We start from the raw sequence: 23,758 nt of genomic DNA on the forward strand, positions 1-23,758 counted from the left end.
ATTGTTTAATTTTTGTGAAATTGTTAGATGAGAGCTTATGTTTTGTTTTGTTTTTCATATTCCAATGATAGTAGTCTCTCTAGTATCAGTTTACCTTTTTATCAATTTCTTTTTTGATATATATTTTTTTTGTCAAATTTTTGAAGGAATGTTTGATGTCTTCCCTAAAAGTTTCTTATTGTATCACACATTATTACACATTGAACTGAATATTGAGAGGATATAGAGGAACGATCATTGCTAAAATATGTTATGAGTCAAAATTTCAAATTCATGTCATTTTATATTGTCTCAAACTATTTTTTTAATAGCGATTGTTTTTTTCTTTTCGAAAACCATTTTCGATTTTTTTTTAATTAACCGTACAATCTTTTTATTCGGTCTTTTATGAGTCAAATTGTTTTACATCCATTGAATGTCAAAAAGATCTTAAATGTGGAAAACCAGAGTCATTTTAATCTTTTTTAGAGTTATTTTATTTAATTCAAAAAGATATTCCCAAATATTTGATAATAGATTTTGGAACATGCTTTTTTGGAACTTTTTTTAATCATTAGATGTATTTTTGTTGTTGTGTGGATAGTAAAAATAATCATAATTAATTTTTTTTATTTTTTTTAGAGTTTTCTTGTATTTGAAAAAAACATTTCTTTGGTATTTCATGTAATTTTTAACAATTTCGAAGTTTCTCTCTTTAAAGAATATAAAACATATCATAAAAAATGTATTTATAATAAATTGTGGCATATGATAAATTATGCATAACGATTTAGTAGTTTCTAATTTAATTAGAAAATGAAGCTTTATGAAAGCCTTCCAATGAAGGGTGGACATTTTAAAGGAACCAAACCAAACTGAACCATCAAAATTTGAACCATCCAAGGCTTACACCAAACTATTCGGTTATGTTTCTTCTCAACCTGAACTAATAAATCAATGTGTTATTCTATTTATAAAATAATATTGAAATATAATTAGACTAAATTTAACTAGTTTGATTATCTCTAATCAGAGGGTCCCTAAAGACTTAAACATGAACAGTTAAAGTAATCGATGCTATGTTGTAGGATAAACTTGCATGATTTTTTTAACGGAACTAAAACCAAACCACACCAAAATGAACCAATCATAAATTTTCTCTAACACAAACCGAACCAAACTAAGTTCGGTTGAGTTCAGTTAGCGACTTAGCGTTGTATTAAAACTAAATCTAACCAAATCGAAACAATTACCCGAACATAAACCAAAATGCCCAGCCCAATATTTGAAAAGAATATTCGGGAACAAAGGGAACAAAACAACACATATAAGTAGGTAACTAACACCCAATATTTGAGGATATATCCGAATGTTGGCCGTTCCGAGATCATTGAAATAAATAAAACTCTTAAGAAAATATACTAGAATAAAATATCCGAAATAATATGAATAAATATCTGGATACATGAGTTCTTACAAGCTTATCAAATCTCACTCAACCAAGATGCTTGGTTATAAAAATCGAAATTAATCGCTAGTTATTTTTGGTAGCCAGAGTACTGATAAATGCAAAAACATGATTAAAGAACTTAAATCATTGAAAGATAGAGATTAGACGAGAGAAAAATCATTTATGTATTATGCCTTCCAAAGAAACCTCTTCTACTTGGTGTTATATGAATCCCTCATCGAGAAGTAGTCTTATCCAATCGTCATCATTTGTTGTGTTTCTCTCATTTGAACCAACATAACCTAAATCTGTTTCAAAATTGAAGTTTTGTCATGCATAAAGATTAGTGGAAACCTCTTGAATTGAACACACAAAAAATGAAGTGATTGTAATGTAATGCGTAGAGACTAAAAAAGGTTTACCAGTTGTGTTTGCAATGTCTGGTGTAGCATCGGTATGGCTACGTAGAGAGGACTGAAACAGTTGGGACTCCGAACTGGTATCGGTTTTCGGTATTTCTCCTAATGAACCGTTAACAACTGATTCCAACAATTCATCCAACAATTCATCATAGAATGATGATGGGAAATCTGTTGGTGTCTGGCCTATCAGAGGAGACTGGACCAAAGTGTTGTGTGGCTCAAGATTCAGCATTGGGTTATATTGTTCTGCTCCAAAACTGCTAGGCTCTTCATGAAAATCAAAGCCTTGGAATGAAGGGAGCTCCAAGTTCTCAACCTCGTGAATGAGAGGCATAGGAGGAGAAGAATATGTAACATTTCCAAACAAATGGCTGTCAGGTAACTGTTCTTGAGTGCTCTCCACGTAAGGATTACACAAGAGAGTAGGGTTTTGCTCGTTCATGGCAGATCCACCCGTGAAAGGAAATGTTGTTTCTGGTTCCATAACGCGATTGCGGCTAGGCTGAACATTGGCAAGCGTTGACTGGTAATACGGAGAACATTGATTGAGTGCCAAGTTATTGAGTTCTTGAGGTTTCTCGACATTGCCTGCCATCAATGAGTCTTGACTATAATGAGCATTCAATAATTCAACTTTTACACCATATTGTGCTGCTGTACGTATCGCCTGCTCTCGAACTTCATCAGGGTAAACTGGTAAACCCTTTCCTTTCAATCGCATACGTCTTGCGTTCCAAAAATTCTTTATCTCGTTATCTGTTCGACCAGGGAACTTAAAGAAACAAAAGTTTAAATCAAACAGTAAAAGAAGATGAAAATGTAGAGAGTGAAAAAAAAAGGAAAGAGAGTTACATACTTCTCTAGCCATTTGTGACCATTTGTTCCCCAAAACAGCATGAAGTTGGAGAACACGCTTCTCTTCCTCATCGGTAAAGGGCCCTTTTTTCAAGCTTGGCTTAAGATGATTCATCCAACGAAAACGACAACTTGCAGGATTATGAGGAAGGCCCGTGCGTTTTGGAACATGAGTCCAAGTTCTATCACCATATTGAATAACATAATCTTTCAAAATTCTATCTTCCTCTGGTTTCCATTTAGACTTAGTAAAAGTTTTCTTCATTGCTAATAAATCATTCGCTTGATCCTGAATCATGGAAAATTTTACCCATCATGAATGAGCTTCATATGTAAGTATTCAGGAGTATCAATTTTTTTCCTAGCAATCAAAATCAACATAACTTTATAATTAAAAAATGGAGAAACTAGACTTTGTTTGTGCAACAATTCATCGATACATATAAAACCCACAGCTCATTGAATACTCACATCAATAAGAAATATTTTAATCACAAATTTAGAGCATATAGGGAGACTACTGGCAACAAATTGTTCATAGAAATAAACTTTAATCTGTATATTCATTACTTAAAATTTTCAAATTTGGCTACAGCAAAACTCAAATATTTTGACTAATAGATAAGGTTTTTTTTTTCTCATTGTTGGTGAGGACCAAATATTATTTTAGACCAGATCAGTCTCGTCAATATGTTAAGAGGTTAAATGGTTGAAAATATATTTTGTTGATGAAACAACCAAAAAATTCGGAAATAATTTTACTATTGATATTGATTGGACAATTTCAAAATGAATTCGATAAACAAAAGAAAAAAATATTAGATAAGGCGAGATTAGATTTCCGACACTAACCTGGTGTTAAACAGATCTTAAGAATCTATTTTTTTAGTGCTCAGAAGAGTCATCCCTTGAAAATGTTGTTTAAGAATCTGATTTGGTGTACAATTTGTCAAAGAGTGGAGAAGAGAAAAAAACAGAGATAACCGGAGTAATTTTAAAACTACTTTACTGGCGGAAAACCGAAAGCTAGAAATCAACCTTATGTAAACAAAAGTCCATAAACTACGACCACATATAAAGATAAGGTTAACTCTTTTTCTTACACCATATAAGGTTAACTTTTTAAAGTGAATTAATTAATGTATATCAAAGATTTACTTCCAACTAGGGTACTCTTTAAAAGGTGAGTTTTTCCTTCCACTTAACCATTTCTTAGAATGCTTATATCCCCAAACTCTTTGGCAGTTTTCCTTAAAATGCTCACCTTTACTCTAACGAAGGTCAAAGTTATTACCAAGATTTCAATACTTCTTTACGATAAAATTACATTGTTTTAAAAATGAAACAAAACTAGATTATAACCCGCGGTGTACCGCGGGACTATTATTTTTTTTTAAAGTAAAAATTTAACTTGTTTAGTACATTAAAAATATATATGATTTAATTTTTTTGTATTTTCTAAATTTATAACTCTTATATCTATATATTTCTAGTGTACAACTAGTATGTTTGATTTTTACTGTTTACAAATATAGAAACAATAACATACAGTTCAATAAGTTAAAATCTAGATTAAAACTATATAATTTAAATTTAAATTATATTTTTTATTAATATTGTTTGTTTTGTTTTGTGTTTAAGATAATGTAATTGTATCTTAATTGTTATATCTACGATTTCACCCGTAGTATACCGTCTTGTATTACTATCGACCCAAACCCGTCATATCATCTAATCCCGTTCAATGAAATTAAACATATCTAATAGATTTCACCCGTAGTATATCGTCTCGTATTACTATCGACCCAAACATGTCCTACCATCTAACCCTGTTCAGTGAAATTAAACATTATTTTGTTATTTTTGTTTTAATAATACTTTAATTTAAAATAATATAATTGAAAGGGAGATTTACAAAACTACCATTTTTTACTACCTTTTTCAATAATATTCTTTTATGTTGTCAATTTTTAAAAATACCCCTTCTCTTGAACAAAATGACCAAATTACCTTTATCTAATAGGAACATGTAATTGGAAACTAAAATTTTCCCGACAAATTTTTGGCGGCAAAATTTATTTTTCCCGCCAAAAAAAAATATTCCCGCTATTTAGAACAAGGTTGAGAGAAGTAGAAAAAAAAATACTAGCTATTAGATTTGACGGTAAAGCCAAAGTTTGAGCAAATCTAATACAACGCTACTAGTTAAAGTAATAATAATTCCATTTCTTTAATTTTTACAAAGGCTTTAAAAGTCACTATTACAGGGATTCTAATATGTAAGAATTCTAATATATTCTCCATTACTTGCTATGTATTGAGAAATATTATATGAACATGAGATATAAGTTAAAAGTGGAATTATTAAAAGGGTAAACTCATGAAACTTCATATAGGTATAGAAAGAAACTTGGTTACCTTACTATGTTTCTTGACCTACAATTCTACAAAGTGTAAAGGTCAAATTGTTTTCTAACATTTAATGGTACATTATTAATAAATATGTTTGTAAGCACTTATAATTTAAAATACTTGGTGGTCTTATAGAGCCAACTCTTCTTGCCGGCGTTTTGAGAGGGATCCCTATAGCTCGTATGTTCTCTTCAGGATCAATAGTGTGGTGAAATGGATAAAGAGTCCTGAATGATGGTTTTTGTTTCTCTGTTCTAACACCTTTGATGAGAAAGAATTTAAGATCATTTTAAATCGTCCAAATAAGATTGAGTTGAAGTCCAATCCAATAAGAATTCCTGCGAGTTGAAACTTTAGGAGAGCGGTATGGATGTCTTTCTTTTGCAAATCTGCAAGCGTCCCTAAGAAAAATATTCTCAACAAATAATGGTCAAAAATCATCATATAGTAAGGTCCTATTTCCCGGTTTTGACTCAATAAAACATATTGATGTAAAAATTAGAAAAAAATCTCAAGTCAACAAAATATAAAAAGTAGCATTACTAAAAGATTCATTCTTCCTCAAACTTAAATCACACCGTCTGTGGTGGAAAAAAAGTAAAATAAGAGAGTAATAGATGAGTCGTAAAGAAAGATAGGTTAAAACAATGTCACCTCTTTGTGGTATGATATCTAGGCACCCTTAAATAACTTGATGGACACTGCAGGAGCTCGAGGAACTATTGACATGGGGATTAGTAAAAATATTACCCTTGCAGCTGCTTGGGCAAATCGGAGGAGGAGAAGACATAAAGCCGATCATTTAGATACAATAAAAGAAGCTCTACACCTACAATGGCAAAAAAACGAAGTGAGAAAGATGACTGCTTTATGGCGCGGGGAAAACGATGTGTTTAGACCAAAGTTCTCCACAAAGGATACTTGGAATCATATTAGAACAACTGTAAACACAGCCTCGTGGCAACACCAACACCAAAATTTGGACTTTTAACGGGAGGTCGTATAATCAAATGGCAAGGAGGAGCAACACAGACTTGTATGCTCTGTCAAAACTGTGTTCAAACTCGCAACCATCTCTTCTTTGCTTGTGATTTCAGCTCAAAAATTTGGAAAGCACTTACAACAGGACTACTCAAAGCACGGTACACGACAGATTTTAACTCATTCATAGTTACAACTTACAAGTATTTGTGTTAATTGAAAAAATGGAATCTATAGAACATAGTTACACTAAGGCTAGCTCCATGATTAGATCTTGTATTCAAAAACATATTCATGTGAGAACAAGAGAAACAGTAAACTAATCTGATGTAGACACTAATGAAACTCAAAAGTTTAGCTGAGAATGATGTTTGGTTGATATCACAACAAGATAAAAAGCATAGAGATAAGTAACAAAATTCCTTCCTCTATTCATACTAAATTGCGTTTACAGATTTCTTCCGTGGATGGTTTGGTTGCGTAAAGAAAAGTTCCCTTGCGCAATACTTCACAGAAAAGGTGGTCTTCTTTCTTCAATCCATTCCTGGCATATGCACATCCATCTTTTGATACACGCCAAACCTCAAGCAATAGTCCTTCACCAGTTGTGCATAATACAACTCTTACATCATTTCACCCATGATGCTTGCTTCCTTAGTATACTTCCCGCCACAACAATGATGCTTGCTTAGAAAAAAAAATCTGAACGCTACTTATTTTTGGTATAGCCAGACTATACTGATATATCTAAAGACATGACTAATCTACTCAACGCATAAAAAGACATTATGCAGACGAAAGAGAACAAGCACTTTATAAATTAGGCCTTCCAAAGAAACCTCTTCTACTCGGTTTTATATCTATCCTCACCGAGAAGTAATCTTATCCAATCACCATCAAAGGATGTGTGTCCCTGATTTGAAGGAGTTGAACCTAAATTTGTTACACCAATTAAGTTTGTCATGCAGATGGAGAAGAGGAGACTTCTTGAATTGATTACACAAACAATGAAGTGCATGTAATGCATAAAGAGTAAGAAAACAAGTTTTACCGGTTATGTTTTCATTGGCTGGTGTAAATGACTGAAACAGTGAAGATTCTGAATCGGTATCGGTTGCCGGTTTCTCCCCTGATGATCCATAGACAACTGATTCCAACAGTCCATCATAGAGTGATGATGATGGACAATCTGATGGTGTTTGAGCTGTCAGAGGAGATTGAACCAAAGTGTTATCTGACTCATGTTCCGGCATTGGGTTAGGTTGATCTGCTCCCCAACCGCCAGGCTCTTCATGATATTGGAATGAAGGGAACTCGAAATTCTCAACCCCGTGAACAAGAGGTCCAGGAGGAGAAGAATAAGCAGCATTACCAAGCAAATGACTATCCGGTAACTGTTCTGAAACGTTCTCAACAAAAGGATAGTTCCAGAGCCGAGGGCTTTGCTCGTTCATGGTATATCCACCCGGGCAAGGAAACGCGGTTTCTGGTTCTCTAGGACGTTTTCCGGTAGACATGTAAGGAGATGGTGGTATCAAGTTATACACATTAGGCGGCTGAAAGAAACACGGTTTTTGTCTCACAAAGACGTTAGTGGGAGGAACATGTCGAAGCATTGACTGGTAGTATGAAGAAGATCGATTGAGTGGTAAATGCTCGAAATCCACTTCAGGAATCTCAACAGTATCTGCCTCCATATATTCTTGACTATGATGACCATCCAATGAATCAGTGTTTAGACCGGAATGTGTCGCTGCATTCATCGCATGCTCTCGAACTTCATCGGGGTAAACAGGTAAACCAAGTCGTTGCAGTCTCTTAAGTCTTGTATTCCAGAAGTTCTTGATCTCATTATCTGTTCGTCCCGGTAGCTGAAAGAAACAACAAAAGATTAGAAGACGAAAAAAAAAATCAAGATTAGGGTTAAAGAAGGAAACGTGAGCTATACTTCTTCAGCCATTCGTGCCCATTTGTTCCCTAACAAAGCATGAAGTTCGATGACACGTTTCTCTTCTTTCTCTGTAAAAGCGCCTTTTTTCAAATCTGGTCTCAGATGATTTACCCAACGAAGGCGACAACTTTTACCACAACGAGAAAGGCCCGAGTTGTTTTGAACAGCGTTCCAGTTTCCATCACCATGTTTATCAACGTAAGCTATCAAAAGATTGTCTTCTGCTTGTGTCCAAGGACCTTTAGTAAAAGATTTCTTTATTGAATTGTCATCGTCTGATCCTGAATCTTGACGAACTTTCCCCATCTTGTGTCATCTGTAAAATAATATGTAATTATTTATATATATATATATATATACAAGTTTCTCTCTAGCCAACAAAATTAACCTATATAATTCCGGAATTAAAAAAATATTGAAGATAAACTCCTTTCGTGCAATAGTTAATTAATTCATACATAATATAACTTATGAAATACTCGTAGAAACCTTATTCTAACATGAAATCTCTCTATGTATATCTTTTTGTTTTTCAGTGAAATTTTCTCTAAGAAAAGTGTATTTTAGCGTTTTACAGTCACTAAAGTTTTCTTGGTATTCAAACAAGCAAACAAAGAAATTAGTAATCAATACTCATGTGGCTTTATTTGTTAACTATATATAGGTTTTGCGTATTTGAACATGTTAAATTGCAAGCGATAAGTCCAAAGCAAATCCTAATTTTTTTTATCATAATCTTTCTTATTGAAAGAAATCTATGGAAGACGCAAAATGGAGTACACCAAAATTCACAAAAGGTGGTTAAACTCCTAAGAGACTTAACGCTTTACTTTTGGAGAAGGTTTGCATGTCGCGGGCAGTGGTGGTACGATGGATGGTATCTATCAATGGAATAAGTTGACATGATTTTTTCTGAGACTTAACTATAAACTTTTCTCCTCTACACTTAAATGTTAAAAATGTTAGTTTTGACCATAACCTCTATGATTGAGCATCATATAGACAGCACTTTTTCTTAATAGATTGCTCAAAACTCACAAAAATAACAACATATCGAGAAGATTAATTCTGCTAGAATAATATGTATACAAGATTGATTATGCTGAATATGTTAGTCCAGATTAATTAGGTTAAATCAGATAAAATTAGTATATTACACAATTCATCTTTAAGAATGATATATCAATGCATAATACAGTAAAACCTCTATAAATTAATATCGATAAATTAATAATCTCTATAAATTAATAAATTTTTCCGGTCCCGAGTTTAGACCAATGTGAAAATTGATACAAATCAATAATATATGGTCTCATCAATAGTATAAATTAATAATTTTATAAATTTACTAATATATATTATAAATATCATATGTAAAATATCTGTAGTAATTTTTTTCTTCAATTTTTATTAATTTGTTGTAGTGTTCAATTCTAATATTTAACAACATGTAAAAAAAGTTTTATTGTTTTTTAAACTTAATATTTGCTTTCTACTTTTAATTACTATTGTTATAAAGAAAAAAATACATTTTATATCGAATTTTTTTAAGAATTTACAAAAGTTGTACAATTTTATTAATTTATCGATAAATTAATACCTTTTTAGATTAATCAATTTCTTAGGTTTTACTGTAAATATTACTATAGTTAGAACTTACATAGGAAATGATTACAGACGTCTTAAACCCACTCAACAGGATATTCCATAAGCACTCCGCGCGCAGTTGAGAGGATATTGGGGTGTGCTAAAACATCAATCTGAATCTAGCAATGGTTTTACGAAATAATTCACCTATACCATTGATAACAAAATTGTGTTTAGTAAACAATCTTGAAAGGTTTCGACGAAATAAATCCGTATCTAGACATGTATGGTTTAGTACTTATAGTCGGTTTAGAAATGATAGATGACCAATGATATTTATGGGTTGATAAACTGATTTCACTAGTTTGATAGACTCTCTATTACCAAAGTCCAAACTCAATCTCAAAACATCAAGAACGAAACCTCCCGATTTTTTGCTAGGAAATATCCAAAAATCTACCTAGACTTTGTCCTCGTGATCAACGGCGGTGGATTTGTATGATCGATCAGATTTAAAGAAGTATAGATCAACCCATTAATATCCCTGAAAATATAGACAACATTAAAAAGCTTAAATCTCACTTTCTTGGAGTGAGATTAAAAATTGAACAAAGAAAAAAATGAAGCTTACCTGATCGGTGATAGAGAACTAATAACAGAGGCGAACGTCTAATCCTAAACATGCAAAAAATTCTGATAATGAATTGCCGAAAAAGTTACAAAAATCTGAAGAGGAGAAATTAAAAAAATGTTTAGGAAAAACTCACCAAAAATCTCAAAATTTGATAGAGAATTAGCGTCTGAGTATTTTGAGGCTTTAAAAGGTATCTAATATATTAGGGTTTAATAAAAATCGGAAAAATGTGCTAATCAAAAGCGATCCCTACAATATCGGAAGAGATGAACTCGAGCTTCAGGTTTTCTCGTTTTTGCACTTTAGTCCCTAGTTTCTGAAATTATTTTTTTATTTTTTACTAACTTCTAAAATTATCAATTTAACCCAAAACGATCAATGGACAGTTTTTATCTTCATCTCCAACGAAACAATATTTACCATCTTCAAAGGTTTTTCTTTATCAAGAGACCAATACAATTTAGGTTTTGAGGATACAATCGTCAAGAGAATAACAATGCCGAATTCGTAAAACTAAAACGGATCCTTCTAACTAGTAAGTAAGCATATTGCAGTACCCAACTCCACTCATCTCCTAGCTTTGAATATTGTTTTCTTGTAGTACTTAAGCTCCTTTATACTTTCTCTTATATCATCCATGGCTCTGTGATTGTTTTTCTTGGCAGGAGCTTTCCTTCTCTCTGTATTCACCCCCACAAAACAAATCCAAATTATGCTTATTAAGTATTTTCCTCATTGATAGCATGCAGTTTTACAGTATTTATCGTTACCTATGGGGAACCATCGGGCGCATAAAGCCTTGACGCTACTGACATCGACGAGTATATGAGGGAAAAGGGCAGCTAATTCTGGCATGTATTTCTGTAAAATACACAGATTGATTATGCTCAAGAAGCAACTGTTTAGCTTTTATATGCGGAGAGTGGGGATATATCCAAGTTCTAGCTACCTTTAAGAAAAGGAAATCGACATAGACTGAGTTTCCAGCTAACAGTGGATTTCCGGAACCAACATGCTTCTTTACGAATTCGATGACCTGCAGAGCGACACACAATATCACATTTAACCACACCAAACTTACAAAAAGATCAAATGTTGGTCTTGATATTAAAATATCACATGTGTCTTTACCTTTTGCTCAGCTTCCCTTTCAGTTATCGCACTGAGGAGCACTTTCTTCGTCAACCCTGAAATGATTGTCCAGATGTCATGCAGATCAAATCTATGGGAAACACAGAAGTTCTAGTACGGCGAATATCAGGAGAGGAACTTACCACTAGCTCCATGATGAGTTTGACACCAGTCATCCATTTTATCCAAACAGTCTTTCGTTTGACGTACAACTAAATCTGGACCCTGACAACAGAGAAGCTAACTCAGTAACAAATCCGGATGGCGGAGCAAGTGTTTCATCTAAAAGTGGGTGAGAAGTCTCCTGAAAACAGTGTTATATCCACAACTGAATACTATGTAGTTCCACATTCTTACAAGAACTTTCTGCTCTCTTTTGCCCTCTGATTACAATGATTTTGAGACACAAACAATATACCATTGGTCAAAATCTATCCTTCTCTTAGAAAGTTTCTCGACATTATAGCTTATCGACTATGAAACTACCACTTTTCTTGATTGCAAAAGAGTTTAAACATTTGTTCAAGGGAAATTCAAGTTGGCAGAAAGTAAAGTATAGTAAAAATCTATACTGTAGTAGAAGGCAAGGAAGAGAAGAATATACCTCCACTGATTGTGTTAAATCTCCATTAGTAATTATACATGCAATCTCCAATATCCTGTCAACTTCAACATTTAATCCTACACAATATAGTAAGAATAAGAATATGGATGATCTATGTGTAAAACAATAAAACGAATCATGACTACCTTCAAAGGAACAAAAATCATATCATTGTTATGACAACACACACAAAAACAAAAATCTGCTTAAACATATGAAAGGTGAAAATGTTCAAGGTAGACAAAGAATGGATAGTAGGTACATGTTCTACATGGTTTTAACCCAAAATTTTGCATCCAAGCAAATATATCAATCAAAGAAAGAGAACTTTAGATGTGTAAATAACAGGCACTATTAACAACACTAAACTAATCTACCAAAAGTCCAATCTAAAATTTCGTAAAGGCAGGAGTTTTATAAGTCATCAAGAACAAGTATGAACATACCAGTCATTTCCAAGTCAATCCAAACAAGTGGTTGCTTGTAATCTCCATCCTCAAGTGACCCATTTACACTTTCTTCTTGTTTCCCTATAAAGTTCACAAGAATCATTCTCAAACCAACAAATCTTGTAGCCACAAGAGACAGTGCCATGAGTAAAAAAACTAAAGTTTAAAGGTCAATACTTTAATTGACTCTTGACCTCTAAATCACTGATTAATTTAGTCAATATATTATCAAATTCAGTCTCAAAAATCTAAACATGGTTTTGTGTTGTAATCAAATCGGAAGAGGGAAACAGGGGATACCAGTGGAAGAAGAAGAAGCCATTGGAGCATCTTCATCGGCGAAAGCCAGGACAGAGAAAGCGTTGGAGAGTTTGTTCATTTTTTTCTTTCAGTAAGACTAATCGGAGGAAGGTAACCTAAAAGAGAAAAAATCGGTCTCTTTGACCCAAAAACAAAGCCAAACAAATAAAAAAAAAAAACGGCGAAATAAACTTAATTAACATGTTTTACTTAAAAAATATAATTATAACTATTTTAGTCAGTAAAAAGAACATATACCATATTGGTCAAAAAATAATTAGATAGATTTAATTTTGTATAGAAATTGACTAATGTCGCAATTCGCAAAGTAATCTCATAATTGTGACCACATTTCCGACTAACACTTGAGATTACAACTGATTTGCTACCTTACAATCCCATAACTGTGACCACATTTGCGACTAACACTTGAGATTACAACTGATTTGATATCGTATATTAGAAAACTTTTTTATATATCTTGTATATTTGTTTGATCTTGATAACATTTCTATGGTTGTATCCACTATATGTCTGTATTGGTTCGTTTTGTCCTTGTTTTCGAATTTTCTAGAATGGGTTGTGACGAACCAGTGAATTTTAGACCTAGATTGATATGTTTCTTGTCCAAGGTTTTGAGCCAAATTTACATTTTTATATTTTGATAAGTCTTCGTAGGTTTGGGTTTGCCTAATTTCTTTGGTCTATGTTTAGAGTTTTGCAAGTGATGAATTGGGGAGAGTTGCATTTTGTTGATTGAACTGAACTTGAAACTCATAAGCTTAACACAATGTTGTTGTCATTGATTTATAAGTAAATATCGTTTAGAAGAATAACTTGTTAAATTCCACTACGAATATAAATTTCATCACTTTCTCAAATTATGTTCAAATGATGTAAATCGTTTTTCTTCCACCACAATTCTACAAATGGTGTGTTACCATTTATATCATGAAAATAAGTTGAATAACTGAATAGGTATTTAAAAGGCTTTCTAAAATTAGTATTGACTTCTACTTGTACTACACAAAGTTTGACAAGTCAAAACGTGAGTACAACCACAAACACATTTAAGAGACCACATGATAACAAGAACATCACAATAAATACGAAACCATTTTCTCTAAGTTTTGTCCCAAACAAAAAATTTCAGAAACTTATCATATAATGGATCATGGTAACATGCCACCATCATCACCATCATCAATGGTAAATCATACCAATTCCAACATGATCATGATGCATATGACTTTCTTCTGGGGAAAGAACACGGAGATACTCTTCTCCGGCTGGCCCGGGACAAGTCTCGGCATGTACGTTCTATGTCTCATCGTCGTCTTCCTCCTTGCTGTTATCGTCGAGTGGCTTGCCCATTCTTCGATCCTTCGTGGACGTGGCTCCACTAGCCGCGCCAAGGGGCTCGTTCAGACCGCAGTCTACACACTCAAGACAGGCCTTGCTTATCTCGTGATGCTCGCCGTTATGTCCTTTAACGGTGGAGTTTTCATTGTCGCTATCGCCGGATTCGCCGTGGGTTTCATGCTCTTCGGAAGCACTGCTTTCAAGAACCCCTCTGATGACGAGAAACCCTTCGAACAACTATGATCACTCTTTATTTTACTTGGAAAGAACATTTCGTTTGTGTGTATTTAATTTGCGTTTCTTTGAATTTTGATATTTTGTGACTAGAATTTGGAATTTTATGAAGAATATAGCCATTTTTGCATTTTATTGTAGATGATGTAGTCATGTAGATGATAAATTTCAACCACAAATTAAATAACAAACGCCGTCCATCACTCGATTAGTTCTCTACGAGATAAGGTGAACTTTTTATTGATCAACAAAACACATATATCGTTGTATGTACCCAAAAAAATTTATAAGAAAGTAAAAGAAAAACACACGAAGACAAGAAGAGCTAAAATATATTAAACTTCATTGTATAGATATCTAAGACAAACTTAATCCATATGTGATATTCACCCTTTTGGTTTCGTAGATATAAATCCATAACAATTTAAATTCATGTGTGACAGTCAACATTTTGTTTATTCCATATATTAGTTCACAATATACCATCATCTGTTTCTTCATCAAGACTTAAAAGATTAGACGAAGAATAAGAAGAAGAAACCATTTGTGACTATTAATTTCATGACTATCCATGTCATTTTTGGAACTTCCTTCAATATTTTATTTATTTTGTGTGTCAAAAGGATCTTCATCGTAAAAAGAAAAGACAAAACAAAACGGGTGCTGTAATGATGTTGAACGTTTAAAGCCTAACATCAAAACTCACAAGGATCTCTGTTTATCAAGAAGGCTTCTTTATTGAATGCATCTCCCAAAACATCTAACATCAAAACAATGGATTCGCATGCTTCGAACCTTTCTCACTTAGAAGTTCACATAACAAAATATGACTGGCTCACAAAAAGTGTAAGTCCACTTATATGTTCTACACCAATCGAGCTCATCCTAAACGGTTATAATATCCGTAGAGTTGGTTTAATTTTTGTTTGGTTATTCCATGGGAAAATAAATTACAAAGTTAAAAATTGCCAATATTCAGTCATTAAAACATGAAAGAGGATAACTAAGCAAAGTTCGCAATCTACTTATCATCTATTTCTTCTACACTATCATGTCATTTTTGGAACTTACATCAAAGAATTTTCAATTAAAAAAACAAAAAAAAAAAAACAGTTTGGTTACAAACTTGTAACTAAACTAATGACAATTATAAAATCATCAAATAGTTAACCATAGTTCCTAGCTATAATAATGGTAATTAAAGTCCCAAATTGGGCAAGACAATTCCTGAAAGGCAGAAGAGGGAAGATGAGATCATCTTAAGAGCACCAACTAGTTGCCATGATTTTAAACTAAAATCTTTGAATCATGGTGCTTCTCAAAACAAAATCTTAACTTACATAAATAAGAATAAGTAAATATAAAATGAAAAGCCCTAAAAACTTATAACTTCAGGATGGACATGAAGCTATCATAATGATCTGAAACCGTCATAGTAAGGTTACTGAATTCCTTATGAGTGGAAATAGGCAGTCCTTCGATCATGACATTTTTGATACGTTCCATCTTCAAGTTGTAAAAGAAAAGACAAAACGGATCAGATAGTTTTTTTGAAACGAGACAAATTTCGCCGGCACAGAATAACAAATAGAGCAATGAGGCATTTTCAAACTTTTAGCCAACAAGCTTTGATATGACTTTATAACTGGCATCGCAGCACCTTATCGAGTAATGCAGTTCATATTTACACCTTTCTTTTACACAAAACCAATCCCACTCCCTTTCTCATCATCCACACAAAGTAGCCGGTAAAGCAAAAAAGCTCTTATACACAAAGAAAGCAAGAATTGTCCCAAAAGAAAACTCTCATACATCACTTTGCTGTTTCTTTCTTAACTTCGTTATTCGTCCAGACTACTTGCTCCAGAGAATTAGAGAGCTTCTTATAGAACTGCAAACAAACCATCATCTCTGCTTAGCTCATAAACCAGTTAATTACCCTATCATATAGTCGAAACCAAGCTATTTGACTTACCTTGTGAAATTCGAGAGTGTCTCCTTTCGACTTCGATACTTGAACCATATGAAGACTTGGCGCTACTTGGAATATCTGCTTGTTGTCACACCATACAAACAAAAAACACACTGATTCAATAAACCATCACCAACACTTTCTTGAATGTCCAGTCTCATATAACATACCTCTGTCGCTACATTGAGATTCCCCTTTCTTCCAGCCTTCACATTCTCAAGCCTCATCTGATTTCAAGTAATGTACTACGACGTCTTTAGTTATTGATTCTTTTCATTTCATTTCATTTCCGTTACAGAGTTTTCACTAACCTTGTAGTTCTTCTTTTGAACATCGAAACCGAGAGGCTTTGCAGCTTCTTCTATCTTCTCGATGATCTCATTCGCGCCTCCTCTCAATGTTATCCTTGTTTCCCTCTTAAATTCCTGTTTTCAAAATAAAATATTCCGATCTCAGAATATGGAGACAGGAGAGCCAGTCTTTTATAGGAACAGAACACAAACCTGTTCTGGATCAAACAGATTCTCTAGGTTAAGTCCCCTTGACATTGAAATGATCTCGAAGGCATTGATCGCCGCTGGCTGTTCTTCTCTCTTCTCAGTAACAAGATGTTCCTGTATATGATCATCACATGCGTTATGTGATGCTCTTGTTAAGAAAAAATGAAAAAGAAGAAGAAAAACTATCCACACCTCAGAGTCCTTGAAAACAGCATCAATATCGTCCATGTTTGAATCATCCCTCTCCTCGAAAACAGGTGGCTTGTAATCTTTCTTGAACCATTCATCTTCGAAAACCTCTTGCGGTGTTACACGCTGACACAAAACCAAATCAACTCAGTTTCTTCAAATTGCATAGGAAACAAACAATCTAAATAATAGTGAGTGTTTAGGATCCTCATTCTCCGGTAATCAAAAGACATGTTTATTCGATTAGTATGCTTAACCAAGAACTAGTGGTTGATTTTTGCCAAAAACAAGGGAACAATCAGAAACTGTGCAATGAAATGAGAGATGAAGCAGATAGAGTTGTACATGTTATTATGCATAACACAGGTTCCTCAACTTTTTTTCTCCAGCCCTTTTGTGCTGGAAAAATGGAAAACATGGTTGAGTAGTACAATAAATCATGGTGCAAAGGAAGGAATATAGAGCTCATTACTCAACTCTCAAGGGTTTTTAAAAGCCATAAAGTTCATGTTTGTGTGAAAATTCTTAGCAATGGACAGCTTTTCGCTCCAACAGTTGTGGACAAGTAAATGCCTTTTATTTAGAGGGGTATATGAGCATGTAAAAATTACTTACAGTCATCGGATTCGGATCTAAGATTCTAGTGATGAGTTTCATGGCACCGAGTGAGAGCCACGGAGGACAGTTGAATTCACCAGATGATATCTGCACCAAACCACAAAAATGCCGAAAGGGAGTTATAAAAATCCTAAAACAAGCATTGCTGGAAGATTCCATCTAAAAGAGAGAATTTTAGAAAAGAGTTGCTCACTTTTTTATAAAGATTCATTAGATTAGAATCATCAAAAGGTAAGTAACCTGCAAGCAGGACATAGAGTACAACACCGCATGACCACATGTCAGCTGTTGCTCCATCATAGCCTCTATCATTGAGAACCTAAAACCCGCAAAGATGTCGGTTATAAAGACGTAAAATGAAAGGATAATATTATAAGATATAAAGAAATCATGTTTGTTTTAGGCAGACCTCAGGAGCAACGTAGTTTGGTGTTCCACACGATGTATGCAAGAGTCCATCATCCTGATATCCCCAAGCATATAAACCATGTTTAAGAATAGATATATGTATATAATTTTTGACAACAAAATCCGTAAGTTCTTAGGAAAAATGAAACCACTTCTTGGAACAGTAAAATACTTATGGAAACAGATGGTCATTACCCTGACTTGTTGGGACAAAGCACTTAATCCAAAATCTGAGATCTTGAGGTTTCCATAGGAGTCCAATAGTAAATTTTCAGGCTGCAAAATCACATTACAATAGTCAATTACTGGCTTACTGCACATAATATATGCATAGGTAACTTCTCTATCAATATACCATGTTTCAGTCCTACCATCTATAAAAACAATGTATGTACCTTGAGGTCTCTATGGTAGACCCCTCTGCTATGACAGTAGTCCACAGCATGTATAAGCTGTTGGAAATATCTCCGCGCCTCATCTTCTTTCATCCGCCCATCATTTACCTTCATTCATAAGTTATCACTATCAGATTTCACAACTATAATGTGACATCACAGAATCACAACCATTTATAATTGTGGTAACTAACTTACAATCTTATCAAAGAGTTCTCCTCCTGTAACATACTCCAAGATGATAAATATTTTCGTCTTACTTGCCATCACCTGCAACAACAACAACCAGTACAATTTCGAAGTAAGTAATTTCCAAGTACATAGTACATAATCAAATAACACATTTATCTAAAGAAGTGTTAATTACCTCATATAATTGAACAACATTTGGATGTTTTATCAACTTCATAGTAGCTATCTCTCTTCTAATCTGTAAAATTCAACAAAAAAACACAAGCAAGATCAAAATCAACCGATAAAAAACCGCAATGCGAAAGCAGAGTATCCATAATTCAATAATAACAAAAACCTGTTCAGCCATTTTATGCTTGAGAACTTTCTCTTTATCAAGAATCTTGAGAGCAACAGGTTCTCCAGTTTCAGAGTTTCTAGCAAACTTAACTTTAGCAAACGTTCCTTCTCCAATTGTTCTTCCAACTTCATATTTACCTACTCTACGTTTCACTTGCTGTCTCCGATTCATTTCTCTAACCACACCACAAACAAATATCACTCCTTCAGAAAACTTAGAACAAAGAACGAAACTTTAGAGGATTTGATTGGAAACAAGAAAAGGGTAAAGAAGAAGCAAGACAGAGAATATCTCAATCTTATATATATATATATATATATATATATATATATATATATATTACTTATTTAAAAAGCAAAAAAGAACCTTAATTTTTTGTTGGGGATCAACATAAGAGAAGATCTGATAGCTACAGAGAGATTGAGTGAGAAAGAGAGAGATTTAAAATGGCTTTTGAGAGAGACGAAGAGACAGAGGTCGTGATAAACGATGAAGAAGAAGAAGAAGATTTATTTTGATTATTAAATTTTTGTTGGAAAAATTCGTTTTTGGTGAGAAGTTACAGTTTTGCTTTAAGGAGTTTCAGTAGCAGACAAAGATCCTTAGAACAGAAAGAAACAAAAATTAATTGCTGTCTTTGGTCTTTTTTTGAGTTTTGTAACTTGTAACCACTAAAAAAAAAAAAAAAAAAAAAGGCACAGTAACCGATTTCAAAGTTTTAAGATGATGAACTCAATTCGGATCTGTTTTCTCTTTTCTTTTCTTTTATTTTATTTTGATATTAAATTTCTTTTTTTAATGTTGAATTATTTTTGCCAAACAATTCTGAAATAATAATGATTAAAAATGATAATATTAGTTTTTTTTAATGGATCAAAGAATTGGGGCGAATTTTGTTGTGACTAGTGAAGATTTTGTTTTTTTGTTTTTGTGATGAATGTTTGTTTATTGACTTACTGATAGTGACAATAACTAACAAGATTTTTCGATTTAAGTAATTTTGTCTTCCACAAAAGATTGAACATGTAAAAGATACTAATCTGTTGTAAAAAAAAAAGGACAATACTAGGATCTAATCTAGATGGTATACCACCAGATAAGTTTGTATTTTTATATATAATAATGTTCAATTTTTATATGGACAAACACATTTTATGCAGCTTCGCTTTAACAGTCTCAACTTGACTGACATTTGATATATGAGAGTTATAGTGCAGAGTTTACTTTGAGTTGAATGGTTATTATAAAATTTAATCAGTGGCAACTGGCCCACTGGCCAGTGTGTAACAACAAGCAAAGATCCAGAAAGATTGACAAATTAAAAGCTAATTAAATTATTCGAACCTAATTTTCTTGTTCAGATTTGTTTCACTTTTAATATTCATAGTCGTAACCTTACTCGAAAAAGACATCCACGTTATTTGTAAGAGTTCCGGTGCATATCACCCATCGCTTGCAATTACTATCTAGTTGCTGCAAAGTTAAGAAATCAATTTTAAAAATGAGAATGAAGAAAAGTTTCAAATCCTTTTTCTTGGCATTGAAGTGGTTTATAAACTCCATCAAATCCAGCTATGTGAAGAGAAACAGATAATCCACAAAGAATCAACGCCAAATCACAAAATCTATCCAAAAGAGAGGTTTCCAAGTTAACAGACTCGGCTGGTGATATTTGAAGAAAGAGACTTGAGCTGTGAGTTCCATTTATCAACCGCCTTATGCAACTTCCTTCCATTGCCACTGTCGCCTCTCAGTAAGTAACGGTTCATTTCATCAATGTGACCATCGATTCTGCTGTCGAGTATCAGCGACACTAGTAACTCCGTCACATCCGTCTCTGGCACGTTCAGTTCCTTTGATATGAACGGAATCCCTATCTTTGTGTATGGCTTAATCAGCTTCAGTAACACTTGTGTTCTCACTTTCTTCAGCAGATCTTCCATGTAGTTTCTGATGAATGGATCATCCATTATCGTCCTCCGGTTACTCTACATTCCAAAAACCATTCCATGAGTGTCGTTTTCATATATAATGAGTTGAAAAAACAACCCAATAATACTTCACTTTTTACCTTTAGTATTCTCTCAAACTCTATGATCTCATTTCGTTGATATGCTGCGATCAAATTTGTCATTGCCAAAATCTCAGGGTCGTTTTTGTACCTGCAGAGAGCCAACTATGAAGCAACGAACCAAAACGAGTGTTCAACAAAAAATATATACGGAAATGACTTACGGCTTTGCCTCTTGGCCATCAAACGGATTCACTTCTGACTCCATCAGCATATTCGCCAGAACAAGATACCTTTGCATAGCCAAAAGAAAAAAAAAACAAAGATCATTAACTCTAACATGTTTGGACCGATCACAGAAAGTTACTGGACAAGAGTAATCGAATAATGCTCATATGCACCTAAAACCATGTCCCAAGTCAAATCTAAATAATATGCTTTGCTTTAATCATCCATTACATCTTTTATATTTACTTTTATACCATGTTAATAATCAAGTGACCAGAGGGTATCAAATAAGAAAGGATAAAGAGATGAGAAGATCATAGGAAACATACTTCAGGCACTGTATACGTCTTTGGTTGCCAGCTTCATCGTAATTTTTAAAAGCCTCAAAGAAGTCTGTCGCTGCTTCTTCCCACTGACGTTCTGCCATGTGCATTTTTCCACCACACTCGCGGATTATACCCATGATCCTAGGATGAGGTATGGCAGACTTGATGGCAAGTGCCTTATGGTATAGTTGCTGCATCCATTCAAGAGTGTTGTTGAGTCTCAGTCACAAAAGCCAGAAGAAAGTATGCAGCAATAAAATTGCAGAATCTCAAAATTGTAAGAAACCATGTAGCTTATGACATTTACCTTAAGCTTTTTGTTGTCCTTCGTTTCAGTGTAAATCTGAATTTCAATTGCATAAACCTCAAGCAGCTGACTTCCTTTCTTCTGATCATCAGTTCCATCTTCCTTTTGACAAGACTTATGGAGTTCCTTCAGAATCTGGCAAGCAATAATAGATGTTATTGTCCATACTAGGATCACTAAACATAATCAGCGTCAGTCAAAAGATTTGATTAAACAACATTATACCTTAGTCATCCGTCTGTATTCACCAATGTCAAACCAGATGTTGCAGAGTTTAAGATTTGTCTTGAACCAGAGTCTCTGTGAAAGAAAAAAATATGTTCACAACACCAAACGATTGAGAAGGAATCAGTAGCTTATACAAAACGAATGAATAGCTTCTAAACCTCATTCTTAGCCTCTTCAAGGGCTTTCAAAGTGGTCTGATAGAACTCTTGCAGCAGGCCAGTGTTCTGGCTAGCAGATCCAGAGACGAAATCCATGATATTGTTTATACATTTTTCGCTGTAATTCCTGGTGACTGCTGACTTGATATATGTAAGCATCTCTGTATAGGCTTCCATCATTTCTTTGTATTTACCTAGACGATAATAGATCTTCACAGTCTGCTTAAGAGCTTTGAAACCCCTGACAAGAAAATAGGCCATTGAATGGTTTAACAAAACTTCAAACAGACTTTCACACATACTACGGATAGACAGAATAGTAGAGGCAATGAATCTTCTTTAGGAATACTGATGTTTTGTGTGAGATACAAAGAAAAAACAGCCTAAAGGTACAAAAATTAACTTGAGATAAACCAGGAAAAAAGCCGGAGATCATAACTAAAGAGAAGGGTCAAATCCGAATGCACACACAGCCCACGTTCAACAATCAACATGGTCAAGAACTATATTTGACTGCAACTAAACAAGCTATATTACATGATAATTTATAAACAGACTACAGGAATAAAACTAACTTTACATAGACAAGGAAAATCTTGCAGGTAACCTAGAGATCTACAATTCCTATCTCTTCCATCAACATTACATTCAAAACCACAAATCCAGTACTCCTCTACTTGAACAATAATCACAGAAACTATTCAACGGTCTTACCAGTCAGCTTTCTCAGGTTCCATCTGAACAACCTCAGCAAATCCAGAAAGTGCTTCTTCAGGTTCAGTCTCAACCATACCTTAAAGAAGGAAACCACTAGGAGTCAAGATTTATAATCGCAGCACAAGTTTGAGAATGCAAACACAATAGAACGTAAGAAAAAACTAACCTTTAGAGTTATAATACTGGTTCTCAATGTCAACATCTTGTTCCTCTTGCTCCTCATCAGAATACTCGAATCCATAGTCCTCCATGTCAGCATCTACACAAAAATCGAAAACCCAAATCAATAAAACACTATCGATTCGTAACAAAGTAAGTAGTCGAATTCGGGAACTTTCGAACCCTAGATTGTTTCAGAGTAGAAGATTAGACATAGCAAAACAAGAACAAGACCTGAAGCCATGTCGATTCGATGAAGAAGAACACCAAACGATACGTGGATTAGGGCAGAGAAAGAACGATTAGAGAATTTTGCTTCTCTTTCTCAAAGGGTTTTTGCGGAAGTAGAAGAAGAAGAGAAGAAGAAGAGAAGAAGAAGGTGGAAGAAGTAAGATTTGTTGCTGGATTTGTGAAATATTACTATTGGGCCGAGTAGGTAAGAGATAATAATAGTCCGATCAGATATATATGTATATATACATATACAGTATATATATATATATATACACATATAATATGAATCAAAATATTTTTTTAACTTTAAAATAAATTATATCATGGATATGGTAAAAAAAGAAATTATTAGTTATAAATTTGCAATCATTTAATTTTTAAGCAAAATAGAAATTTTTAATTGATTGAGATTTGAAGAAATTTAT

General features: G+C 33.7%; 6 protein-coding genes and 1 long non-coding RNA gene across 12 annotated transcripts; 1 reads left to right on the forward strand and 6 right to left on the reverse strand.

Annotated features, from left to right (window-relative positions):
• Window positions 1-1,651: 1,651 nt before the first annotated feature.
• On the reverse strand, window positions 1,652-3,067 carry MYB104 (myb domain protein 104; the record flags this gene model as incomplete). Its single annotated transcript, NM_128252.6, has 3 exons — window positions 2,708-3,067; window positions 1,852-2,623; window positions 1,652-1,731 (listed from the first exon to the last, which is right to left on the reverse strand). The coding sequence occupies exons 1-3, from the start codon at window positions 3,002-3,004 to the stop codon at window positions 1,652-1,654; spliced, it is 1,149 nt and encodes a 382-aa protein (NP_180263.5). The 5' UTR covers window positions 3,005-3,067.
• A 3,928-nt stretch (window positions 3,068-6,995) lies between these two features.
• Window positions 6,996-8,357, reverse strand: MYB81 (myb domain protein 81; the record flags this gene model as incomplete). The annotated part of the gene is made up of 2 exons (NM_128253.2): window positions 8,048-8,357; window positions 6,996-7,970 (listed from the first exon to the last, which is right to left on the reverse strand). The coding sequence occupies exons 1-2, from the start codon at window positions 8,354-8,356 to the stop codon at window positions 6,996-6,998; spliced, it is 1,284 nt and encodes a 427-aa protein (NP_180264.1). The 5' UTR covers window position 8,357.
• Window positions 8,358-10,012: 1,655 nt separating this feature from the next.
• On the reverse strand, window positions 10,013-10,315 carry AT2G08190. Its single transcript, NR_140294.1, has one exon. It is a non-coding gene; the product is annotated as an other RNA (long non-coding RNA).
• A 336-nt stretch (window positions 10,316-10,651) lies between these two features.
• On the reverse strand, window positions 10,652-12,908 carry AT2G26970 (Polynucleotidyl transferase, ribonuclease H-like superfamily protein). 2 transcript variants are annotated; one of them, NM_179759.3, is made up of 8 exons: window positions 12,756-12,908; window positions 12,453-12,536; window positions 12,007-12,083; window positions 11,546-11,627; window positions 11,403-11,458; window positions 11,221-11,307; window positions 11,042-11,132; window positions 10,652-10,951 (listed from the first exon to the last, which is right to left on the reverse strand). In NM_179759.3, the coding sequence occupies exons 1-8, from the start codon at window positions 12,832-12,834 to the stop codon at window positions 10,839-10,841; spliced, it is 669 nt and encodes a 222-aa protein (NP_850090.1). In that variant the 5' UTR covers window positions 12,835-12,908; the 3' UTR covers window positions 10,652-10,838. The 2 variants fall into 2 exon arrangements, with proteins under 2 accessions (NP_850090.1, NP_001031426.1); NM_001036349.1 differs by having other exon boundaries at window positions 12,453-12,524; window positions 12,756-12,845.
• Window positions 12,909-13,657: 749 nt separating this feature from the next.
• COPT6 (Ctr copper transporter family) lies at window positions 13,658-14,626 on the forward strand. The gene has a single exon (NM_179760.3). The coding sequence runs from the start codon at window positions 13,923-13,925 to the stop codon at window positions 14,358-14,360; it is 438 nt and encodes a 145-aa protein (NP_850091.1). The 5' UTR covers window positions 13,658-13,922; the 3' UTR covers window positions 14,361-14,626.
• Window positions 14,627-15,530: 904 nt separating this feature from the next.
• Window positions 15,531-19,665, reverse strand: CIPK3 (CBL-interacting protein kinase 3). Of its 5 annotated transcripts, none has more exons than NM_179763.4 (15): window positions 19,638-19,665; window positions 18,963-19,331; window positions 18,801-18,863; window positions 18,632-18,703; window positions 18,434-18,541; window positions 18,234-18,314; window positions 18,040-18,093; window positions 17,824-17,949; window positions 17,628-17,717; window positions 17,016-17,138; window positions 16,827-16,937; window positions 16,635-16,748; window positions 16,494-16,550; window positions 16,327-16,401; window positions 15,531-16,242 (listed from the first exon to the last, which is right to left on the reverse strand). In NM_179763.4, exons 2-15 carry the CDS (start codon window positions 19,134-19,136, stop codon window positions 16,165-16,167), a joined length of 1,326 nt encoding a protein of 441 aa, NP_850094.1. In that variant the 5' UTR covers window positions 19,137-19,331; window positions 19,638-19,665; the 3' UTR covers window positions 15,531-16,164. The 5 variants fall into 5 exon arrangements, with proteins under 5 accessions (NP_850094.1, NP_850095.2, NP_850092.1 ...); NM_179764.3 differs by lacking the exon at window positions 19,638-19,665 and adding an exon at window positions 19,332-19,623 and having other exon boundaries at window positions 15,634-16,242; window positions 18,963-19,140; NM_179761.2 differs by lacking the exon at window positions 19,638-19,665 and having other exon boundaries at window positions 15,634-16,242; window positions 16,494-16,748; window positions 18,963-19,254.
• Window positions 19,666-20,318: 653 nt separating this feature from the next.
• On the reverse strand, window positions 20,319-23,547 carry FUS12 (proteasome family protein). The gene is made up of 10 exons (NM_128257.4): window positions 23,334-23,547; window positions 23,107-23,199; window positions 22,938-23,016; window positions 22,224-22,464; window positions 22,063-22,137; window positions 21,838-21,972; window positions 21,534-21,721; window positions 21,201-21,269; window positions 21,037-21,127; window positions 20,319-20,953 (listed from the first exon to the last, which is right to left on the reverse strand). The coding sequence occupies exons 1-10, from the start codon at window positions 23,341-23,343 to the stop codon at window positions 20,615-20,617; spliced, it is 1,320 nt and encodes a 439-aa protein (NP_565632.1). The 5' UTR covers window positions 23,344-23,547; the 3' UTR covers window positions 20,319-20,614.
• Window positions 23,548-23,758: the final 211 nt, after the last annotated feature.

The sequence above is a fragment of the Arabidopsis thaliana genome, chromosome 2 (assembly GCF_000001735.4).
Source record: "Arabidopsis thaliana chromosome 2, partial sequence".
Taxonomy (NCBI): Eukaryota; Viridiplantae; Streptophyta; class Magnoliopsida; order Brassicales; family Brassicaceae; genus Arabidopsis; species Arabidopsis thaliana.